At 40.6% G+C, this 10703-nt stretch overlaps 1 protein-coding gene across 1 annotated transcript; it reads right to left on the bottom strand.

Moving 5' to 3' along the window:
• Window positions 1-487: 487 nt before the first annotated feature.
• Window positions 488-4070, bottom strand: LOC133866867 (protein DETOXIFICATION 54). The gene is made up of 4 exons (XM_062303523.1): window positions 3563-4070; window positions 3125-3247; window positions 2161-3048; window positions 488-1326 (listed from the first exon to the last, which is right to left on the bottom strand). Exons 2-4 carry the CDS (start codon window positions 3176-3178, stop codon window positions 739-741), a joined length of 1530 nt encoding a protein of 509 aa, XP_062159507.1. The 5' UTR covers window positions 3179-3247; window positions 3563-4070; the 3' UTR covers window positions 488-738.
• Window positions 4071-10703: the final 6633 nt, after the last annotated feature.

Here is a 10703-nt window from a genome sequence, read left to right as displayed (position 1 = left end):
TTATGTGAACAGAAATTGTTGACGTAACAAACCCTTTTTCTCCCATTTGCAGCTAGACTTGACAAGTTAGGCCACAATAGTTTACACAAAATTAGTGAGAAGAAAGTCAAATGATGTGCACCACACGCATTTGCAGTTGAAAATAGATCAACACCCTAGCTAATGCCCGAACTTTAAGAGTGGCAATTCGTATTCATATGTTGAGTTTCAATCGTGTCGAGATATATATGGGTATAAAACATATAGGTCAATCTTCTTTAACCTTAGTCTGTTAATTTCGTAGTAGATTCATATCGAATTCCTGAGTATTTTTCTTTATAAGAGATGTCCAATAATTTATATTTCAAACTAGAAGTAAGCCAAATTTGCTTTAGATTTGAAATAGCTCGGAGTTCCCACACAAATGTACACAACTAGAAAACACCAAACCGGCTAAACTTTGGTGTTTTCCCTACAATCTTTCCACTAGCATCACAAAAAACAAAGGGATGAGAACAATGTAGGCCATTCTTTCTTTAAAATATGTAACACTTGCATGGGGAGTGACACAATCAGCTAACAAAACAGTTCCATGACAGAACCCCCATCAAAAATTGAAAAGCAACCCACAACCCTACACACAAAATTCCAAGTATTGAGTCAGAAAACCCACAAAGCAACTAACCAACAAAAAAGAAAAAAAAACACATCCCAAAACCCAAGAACATCTCCCATACATACATCATCTGCATGCTTTCTCTAGCAAACATCATGCACGTTATTATTGTGATTTCCATTTCCATTTACCAACAACCTTTTTCTCTCTTCGTCCTTCTCACATTCTTCAACATGAACCCCATTGCATTTAATCATCTCTAACCCAGTAAGATTCTTGGCCTTGGAAGCTTCAGCCTCCCAATCCGTACGGGCCACCACAACATAGAGGATTGAGACAACACAAGCCATCTGAGCAGAGAGGAGGCCGAACCACAGCCCACTGAACCCAACTTTCAGACAGAAGGCTAGGCCGACCGCCACGGGCGTGCCGACAAAGTAAAACGACCCCAAGTTGACACGGGCGCCCACGGCCGGCCGTGCGGTGCCGCGGAGGACACCGCACCCAGTGGTTTGAGGGCAATTGCCGAGCTCGCAGAGCCCCATGATGGGCATGACTGAGGCAACCAATGCCATGACAAGCTCATCTTTTGTGAAGAGACCAGCCCATCTTTCTCTAAGGATCACAGTCCAGGTCACGTTGATGATGCCGATCACAAAGGCGCATCCCAATGCAACCATGGCTGCTAGCTTGGCTTTGTATGGCTTACCAGCTCCAAGATCATTCCCAACCTGCATGTACAAGCACTTTCATCATGAGTTATGGTCCAGATTTCTGGGAGCCACCTTTTTCTAAGGATATACTTTTTGGGATTGGGAAAAAAGCCCGGGTGGTTCACATCTGTTGGTTACATATATAGTCTCCTCACACCCATTGGACAACAAAGTGCATGCTTACATGCCCCTCTACTTCACTTTTGTCCACTCACATTACTTGTGTGATCCACCCATGCCCTCATGTCCTTATATGTGCTCAAAGCACGCCACCGCATCGCCTCATGAAATGGATGCGATAAATAGCCGTAAAAAGTAGCATTAAATTGTTACCGCTAAGGTATAGACGGTCATACAACAATTCATACGACACTTATTATATCTATAAGTTCATGATAAGACAAATTACGCATGCAATTCATAAAACGTGACTAAATTTATGAAAAGAATAGAGTAAAATATGTGTAGAAGTCAAGCATTTTCCGTCAAGAGATCGACTCGACCTAAATGGCACTGAATTTGAACCCAATGAAGGAGGGGCATGGGGGGTTATTTATGAAGAAAAACTGTTGAAAAAAATAAATTTCTTGTAACGTAATAATCCCAGTATCCAAGGAGTCCTGAAAAGACGGGTCATGGCACTGTTACCAGGGCACCTTGCCCAACAGGTAGACCATGTCCGACACGAAATGGGACGCACAACCCCCACCACCAATGTGACCGAGTTCTGACTGAACCGAGCTAGCTGGCGTGGTTCAAGTTCAACCCATTGGGAAAAAAGAAAAAGAAAAAGAAAAAGAGAAAATAATAATAGCAGTAAATTATGGGGAAGTTTAAAGGTGAAGAAGTTACTCTGGCAGAGACGCAGCCAGCGAGGGCCATGGGGACAGTGTACATCATGCTAGTGGTCTGAATGAGAATCCCAGTGGCGGCGACAGCCAGTGTTGGATTCGGCAAGTACCCAGCCATCACCGTCACAATCTCGTACCACCACCACTCCAAGCATATACCCAGACAGCTCGGTACCGCCAGTTGCAACAAGGGACCCACCCCACCCCAACACACCTCTTTCAAGTCGATCCCGGCCGTCCATCTCATCTCCCCTCCGTTCCGCCCGGCCCACCACACGTACCCCACCATCAGCATCACCATGTTCAGGTTCGTCAGCACCGACGCCATCGCCACTCCCGGCACCCCAAGCCCCATCACCACCACCAACAATATGTTAAGGGGGACGTGGAAGGTGACCGCCAATAGGGAGCAGTACATCATTGGCTTGGTCACCCGCTGTGACCTTAGGAAAACCCGCAGCGGCTGCAGCAAAGTGTTTGTCAGCAGGTCCGGCAGGGAGTAGATACAGTAGGTCGCGGCCATTGCGGTGATGTCCTTGTCCTGCCCCATGGATACCATGATGGTTTCCATGTTGACCCACAAGAGGCTGATGGGTATGATGGCGAGCATGAGTATGAAGATCATGCGCTGGAGGGAGAGCGAGAGAAGGTCCCAGTTCTTGCTACCGTAGGCTTGGCTGCAGACCGGTTCCAGCCCTGAGGCAAGGCCGACGAGAACAGAGTACCCGGTGATGTTCGTGAAGCCGATGGAGAGGGCTCCTCCGGCGAGCTCTAGGCTACCAAGACGTCCCAAGAACAGGACCGAAACCGCTGATCGAAAAAAGGCCATGAAGTTCGTGGCTGTGGTCGGCAAGGCCATAAGCCATAGCTCTTTCAGCTCTTCTCCTACCTGTTTGCATTAAATTGTAGATAATATAAATAACAAGTTAATAGACAGAGAAAGCTTGCAAGAGCACAAGTGTTACCTGCGAAGATGAGGGGGATTTATGGGAATAGAAATCCGGGTCTCTATCCGCCATTTGTTTTTCTTCCTTTTTAGTTTCAATTAGTGATGGTTTCAGGGAGAAACCTCCAAAATGGCATGTATTCTGCAAGAAGATTCAATCAAACAGTGAACCAAACGAAACCCAAGTTTTTGGTTATTTGTTCAAACATGAGGGAAGCCTTCAAAAATGGCAAGTAACCAACTTAAAAACTCCGTCAAGCAATTATAAACAAATTGAAATCCTGAAGTACTTTCTTCACTGAAGCTATAATGGCACGTAAACTACCAACATATATAACGGAAACCAAGGTTTCTTTCTTTTTTTTCTTTCTTTTTTCAATCTAATCTTCATTTCTAGTAGTTGTATATAAAAGAGCAAGAGAAACCAAAATATTGACTATTGAGCAAAAGAACCCACCTTTTTTTTTCCACTTCCTTCTTAAATTACTCTATTAACTGTGAGAGTACGTGATGAGCACGGGGTAAAAGAAGCAGACGATTTGAATATGGAAGATGGCGTAAAATAGGAGTAAAAACAGAGGATGGTTGGTGGGTTGGTGGGTTTGAGAGTAATTCCCAGAGCCAAAGAAGGAAGGGAAGTACAAAGTAGGCCCTGCTTCACACACGCTCTGTTTTCTTGTTATGCATCAGAGGGAAATAGAAAGTTAATCAAGCCAAAAGCAAGAGGGCTTGGTATTCGTGACTACTGAAATGTACAAAGTAGGCTGGGTGAGTAGACAGAGAAGGTAAAGAAAAAAGTTCAGAGAGAGAGAGAAACGGAAAGTGAGAGAAATGGAGAGGCAGAGGAGGGATTTTAAGCTCTCAATTATTGTTGTTGCAGAAAAAGAAAGTTTCGGTGAGAGACAAGGTGGAGGACTGAGGAGGGGACTAGACTAGTAGAGAGTAGAGAGAGGGAAAAAAAAAAACGTTTTAGTGGGCGAAGGGTCGGTTGGGGGATGTATAAATGGATGGAAACGACGTCGACTCTGTTTGATAATGGCATAATGCATTCTAAGAGTTATTTTTTTATTTTTTTATTTATTTAAAGCGTTTTGATGTATATATATATATATATTGTGTTTAAATTGTTTATAAATACTTTAGTTTTACACCTACTTTTTTTTTTTTTCCTCTTTTTTGTAACTAGGATATGGGAAGATTCTATAATTAGAGCTCCCAATCCGTTGGCTTTTTCTTTTTCCTTTAATTGGCCGAGCATAAATACCCTAGCAATAGCTTTGATGTGGACAATTAATTCAAAGTGAATGATCACAATTTATCATGTCATTTATTAGTAGGAAAAAAAATATATCTTATTTTCAGCCACTTCTATGCTTAACCAGCCTTTTCTTATGCTCATATATATGCCATCTTTCCACCACGAACAAGCTCCTATCTTGCCACCACCCTCATCGTTGTCATCACCCTCATCGTTGTCATGTTGTGACCGAATCATTCCCTTGTGCAATTGGGGGTGGTTTGGCCTTCTTATTTAACCAAAGCGAGAGGTCTTTATTTTTGTCAAATTAGGTGGTTCGGCCATCCCTTTCTTCCGTTAGGGGTGATTCGACCTCCTTCAGTAAAAAGGTGGTTGAAAGTCACAAAACCAAAGAAGGTGGTTCGACCACTTTCAACTCGCCTTTCAGGATGGTCGAACCATTTGTACTGGCCAAAAGGATGACAATAGGGGGGGTGGTGGGACAGGAGCTTGACGGTGGTGAGAAGGTAGCTGAGTAGAGAGAGAGGCAACAATCGGCAACAAAATGGTTAAAATGAGCATCCATTTGACTTGATCAATTCTTGGTTACTTTCAATCATTTTCCCCGTTTAATAAGAGTAATGGATGTAACTTGTATCAGTTCTTCAAATTAAGGTTTTGAGCTACATATTGAAACTACTAGTGGTCAAGATTTATCATCCTACAAAGTCTCCTCATTCCTCAAGTATATCAATATCTTCATATTTCATTTGGATAAACTTTAATGTTTCAAATTTTATCTTTTAAAAAACATTATTTGATACCCTAATATATTACTAGTAGAGGAGGAGCAATGAGTCTCTAGATTCTAATGGTCGAACCATTACTTTGCAACAAAACCCACTCCTTAAAACAATAAAGGAATGCTACACTTCAATTTTTTTTCACGCTAAAATTAGTTATCAAGTTATATGTCACAATCTCATGAGATGATAACACATTTCTCAAAACAGTCTGTTGGAGTGGTTCTCAAGAGCGAGGAAGAGCTTGGAGGTGGGTTAGAGCAATATTGCTCTATGAAAATATGAATTTAGGTCATAACGGAAGGGAAAAGAAGAATTCAAAATCGACCATTGTGGTAGACTAGCCAGTAACAGATTGCCATCCACGGGTAGGCATTAGGATTGAGCGAGGTGGGTCGAACTTTTCAACCTTTTAAGAGATGCATTATCATATTTATACTAGTAATTTTACATACAACTGTTACTTGAATGATTTTGCAAGCACGCAACGGGATAATTTGATAGGTTCTGAGGGAACCTAAACCTTAAATTATAAGAGAACCTAAACCTTTTAGATTATGAAGGAACCTAGACATTTTCAAACACAATGTTTGGGATTAACTCTGCTTTCCTTTATTAATAAATTTATCTCTTTAAATGGAGGAATCGCAGAGTTGAGTTCTACAACTCAAAAAACAACTCCTATCATGACTCGACTAAGTAGAGATAAACATCCGCTGGAACTAAATGTCTATAAGTGATAACATAGATATGGAGATAACTCCTATATAGAACAATAAAAACCTACTACTAAATGACTTTTGCACTATAGTGTTACAAATAATTAAAAGACTATTGACTTAGAATGATAACTATAACTATCATTATTTAATTAAACTATGACTACTCTAAGATAAGCTACAACAAAGATAACTTAAAAGTTTTATTGGATACGTGCTTGTGAGTCATGCTAACGTTATCTACACGTTGGAGAATTCTACTTTCATAACATTCCTTCCTTTTTGAAAGTGTCATTGTTCTTAAGGACAAAGTTTGAAAATTGCATTTCATTTGCTTCTTAGGCGGGCGCTTACCTAAAGGATTATAACTACACGGTGGTTACTAGGTGAATGGATCTGTAACCCGAGTTGCTTCACAATCAATGTGGCCCCATGATGATGGAGTCGTCGGTTCCTTCCATAAATAGCCCAAGGTGACAGCAAATCAAATTGGGATAGCTGGATCTGTGCCGTTTTGGTCATGGCAAGTGGTGCTCCATTGGTGTCAAGCGGTCCTGTTTGAAGCCTTTGGGTTTTTTTTGCTTGGTTTTCCAGCGGTGGCGAGATGGATTGGAGTGACTTTGTGGATGCTGAGGGCATTGGACTTCATTCATGTGTGCATCCAACACTTTCTTTAAGATAAGGCCGTGCAACTTGGCATTATTTTCTTTTATCTTCTTCATCAAGCCTTCTAACATATCCATGAGACAAATTGCTGCTCAAGCCCATCTACTCTTAAATTTGCCATTAAGCGAGAACTTAGCTCTGATATCAAATTGTTATGTGATTGATTTTGTAAACACGCAACAAGATAACTTGATAGGTTTTGAGGGAACTTAGACCTTAGATTTTGAAGGAACCTAGACCTTTTAGGAACCTAGACCTTTTAGATTCTAAGGGAACCTAAACCTTTTAGATTCTGAGGGAATCTAGACATTTTTAAGCATTAAGTTTGGGATCAATTCTGCTTCCCTTTATTAATAATTTCATCTCTTTAAATAGAAGAACATAACCTATACATAGTTGAGTTCCACAGCTCGAAAAACAACTTGTATCATAACTCGACTAAGTGGAGATAAACATCTACTAAAACTAAACGTCTATAAGAGATAACATAGATATGAAGATAACTCCTAAATAGAACAATAGAAACCTACTACTAAATAACTTCGCACCATAATGCTACAAATAACTAAAAGACTATTGACTTAGAAGGATAACTATAACAATCCTTATTTAATTAAACGAAAACTACTATAAGATAAGCTACAACAAAGATAACTTGAAGAGTTTAATTGTATAAAAATTCATGGGCCTTATTCACTCTCAAAAGACGCCTTAGGAAAGGAGGACACTTAACACGCCCCCTCACGTATGGGACTATTGTTCAAACACGTGTATTGCATCAGGGAGGCAGTGGGAGGGAAGGCCCAATCCTCTCTCTAAGACGCCTTAGGAAAGGGGGACACTTAACACGCCCCCTCACGTGTGGCATTATTGTCCAAACACGTGTATTGCATCAGAGCAGCAGTGGGAGGGAAGCACAATCCTCTCTCTAAGACACCTTGAGAGAAGAAGGGATAACATGGCTTATAAAGTGCCAAGGTAAATGAAATTTTAACAATGTGAGATACTTTAACTTGCCCCTTCACGTGTGACAACTAATAGCCAAACATGTGGACAACAACGGGAGGGAATGGCATATCATCGCAAAAAACCTATGGCTCTGATACCATGTGAAATGTCTATGAACCCATTGACACTCTCACAAGACGCATTAGGAAAAATGGACACTTAGATTAGGGGCTAAGTCTTTTTTTTTTTTTCTTTTTTTTTTAATGGTATCAGAGCTTCAAGGCTTTGGACAATTTTGGGCATTTCCTCCCGTTGTACAGGTATTTGGACAATAGTGCCACACGTGAAGGGGCGTGTTAAAAGTCCTACACTGCCAATGTATATTTGGATTGTGGGCTTTATAAGCCTTGAGCAAACATATTTTATTAAGGTGCTTTTTGTAGAAGAGTAAGGCTCAATGGACTTCATCATAGTATCAAAGATAATAGGCTAACGCCAATTGTTAAATTTTGGGCTAAGTCTTACCATGTAAAAGTCTATGGGCCTAACTCACTCTAAAAAAACCCGTTGAGATAGGAGGGATGTTCATGGTTATAAAGTGTAAAAGTTAAAGATCTCTTGGCAATGTAAGACTCTTTGACATGCCCCCTCACGTGTAGCATTATGGCCAAACACGTGGACCAATAGGGGAAGTCGCCCAACAAAGTCCAATGAACCTGCTCTAATACCATGTAAAAGTTCATAGGTCTTACACGCTCTCAAAAGACGTCTTAGGAAAGGGGGACACTTAACATGCCCCCTTACGTGTGACACTATTGTCAAAACACGTGTACTGCATCAGAGCGGCAGTGGGAGGGAATGCCTAATCCTCTCTCTAAGACACATTAGGAAAGGGGACACTTAACACATTGGATACGCGTTTGTGAGTCATGCCAACGTCATTTAGACGTTGTAGAATTCTCACTACAAAAAAAAAAAAAGCAAATTCTGGACGGTTTTAAACCGTCTAGAAATGCAAAAAAAACCGTCTGGAATCAATTCCAGACGGTTTTTTCTGGACGGTTTAAAACCGTCTAGAATATAGTGTCGCTAAATAAATTTTTAGACGGTTTGGGTCAAACCGTCCGCAATTACAGACGGTTTGACCCAAACCGTCAGGAACCAATTCTGGACGGTTTTTGGCAGAACCGTCCACAAAAATTCTGGACGGTTTTGGGCAAAACCGTCCAGAACCTGTTTTTTTTTTTTTTTTTTTTTAATTAATTATTATTTTTGTCCAGCGGTCAAAGGGTCGAAGCTAGCTTCTACGTTTTCTACTGGAGTCCAGAAATATCCACCGAAAATCGATCAGCTCCAGTCACCACCATCGACCCGTTCAGCCGCACCAAATCTGTTACAAGCTAGCTAATCGACGTCTTCCTCTGTTTCTCTTCCACAGCCACAGCCACAGCCAACCACCCCCCTTTCACAAATCAACCAAAAATATATACCTCAAACAATCAAAAAAAAAAAAGCAAACCCATCAGCTTCAACCCATAACAATCACCGAAACCCACCCCAATCACCAACCCATCAGCTCCAACCCACAACGACCCAGTGCCAATTTCGGCCGAATCAGCCCGGAAACCCCGATCAACTTCCTCTGCTGCCTTCTCCGATCGGCGATATTCCTCCAGGCTTTGAACACCAAGTGCAAGAACGAGCTCGAGAAGTGGATCTCAGCGATATTGGAGCACGTGACCGTCGACGACCTCCTGGTGCTCTCTTTCACCTATGACGGAGAGAGGCTGTTCGACCTGGAGAGCGTGAGGAGAATCATCTCGGGATTCGCGGAGAAGGAGAAGAGCGTGGCCGTATTTAACGCCGGTGATTTCGGAGAGCACTGCTCCACTGCGATGCAGAGAGTCGCCAAGACCGTGGACGCGTATTTGGGCGAGATCGCCACCTAGTGAAAAGGATCAGAGAGACAAGAGAGAGAAGAGAGATTTGGGGAGAAGAGAGATTTGGGGAGAAGAGAGTTTTGGGGGAAGAAGAAGACTGAGAGATCAGAGAGAGAAAGAGATCGTTGGTTGTGATTTTGGTTGGCAAATAAATCTGACGGACGCGGTGAAATAAGAGGTATCACGCGGATTGATGACGTGTTGTGGAAAAAAGAAATTCCAGACGGTTTGATAAAAATCGTCTATAAAATTTCAGACGGTTTTAACTAAACCGTCTGGAAATAAAATTTACCGACGGTTTTAAAAAAAACCGCCTATAAATTTATAGACGGTTTAGTTAAAACCGTCTGGAATTTTATAGACGGTTTAATCAAACCGTCCATAATAAATTTTTTCTAGTCGGTTTCAAAAAAACCGTCTACAAATTTTATTTTCTAGACAGTTTTAGAAACCGTCTAGAAAAAAACCGTCCATAAATGTCCTTTTTTTTGTAGTGTCTACTTTCATAACAACAACACTCTTATTTCATTCTCATCTTATTGGACTGATACAAGAATGCTTGTCAATCTTCGAATCAACTTTTGTTTTTTAAAAAGTAAATATAGGATGTAATATAGTATTTAAAATTATTCTATTTGTATATATATAATTATCGAAAAAAGTTGCAAACTTGAAATTTAAAACAAATCGCCCGTTGAGGCACTTTGTTGCAAAGAAGGCCTTGACTCATTATCCATTTAATGCCAATTAAGCATTGCCTCGTATTATCAGCATAATCATCTAAATTTTGTTTCAAATTAATAATATATTTAACTTATATTAAATAGAAAATTTCATGTAAAATGTGAAATATTTCGTTTGAGCGTTTACCCAAATCAATAATTTCACAATATTTAATTAAAGGTCATGCAATTCCTAGATTATTGTAAGAAGTACAATAAATTTAATTTGGACACAATATTGGAGGATTATAATCTTCTCAAATTATTGTTTGAATTTGAAAAAATTCAAGTAGCTAATTATGAAATGTCACTTATGGGGACCCACTTGACCAAATAAAAATTGGGCTGCCCAATTACCTATCCGGTCAGGTGGGTCCCATAAATAATTTGAAATGATCATAATCCAACACTGACATGCAAATTACAGAGATGACCATTGGAGGCAATCGAACCACTCCAGTGACTAAGGGATGGTTCAACCACCCTTAATTTAGTCATTAAATGAGTGATTTGGCCATAAGATTAGTTTGGTTACTCCTTAACTTGTGGAAACGGAACTTCTC

This window comes from Alnus glutinosa, chromosome 4, assembly GCF_958979055.1.
Source record: "Alnus glutinosa chromosome 4, dhAlnGlut1.1, whole genome shotgun sequence".
In the NCBI taxonomy this organism is placed as follows: domain Eukaryota; kingdom Viridiplantae; phylum Streptophyta; class Magnoliopsida; order Fagales; family Betulaceae; genus Alnus; species Alnus glutinosa.
The sequence above is the reverse complement of the archived record's forward strand: the minus strand, read 5'-3'. Positions and strand labels throughout refer to the sequence as shown.

Excerpts from the sequence above, each read along its gene's own strand:
- LOC133866867 (XM_062303523.1), bottom strand. The coding sequence starts at position 3,178 with ATGGCGGATAGAGACCCGGATTTCTATTCCCATAAATCCCCCTCATCT. Across the intron at positions 3,049-3,124 it reads AATCCCCCTCATCTTCGCAG|GTAGGAGAAGAGCTGAAAGA; the intron begins GTAACACTTGTG and ends TAATGCAAACAG. Across the intron at positions 1,327-2,160 it reads CTGGCTGCGTCTCTGCCAGA|GTTGGGAATGATCTTGGAGC; the intron begins GTAACTTCTTCA and ends TTGTACATGCAG.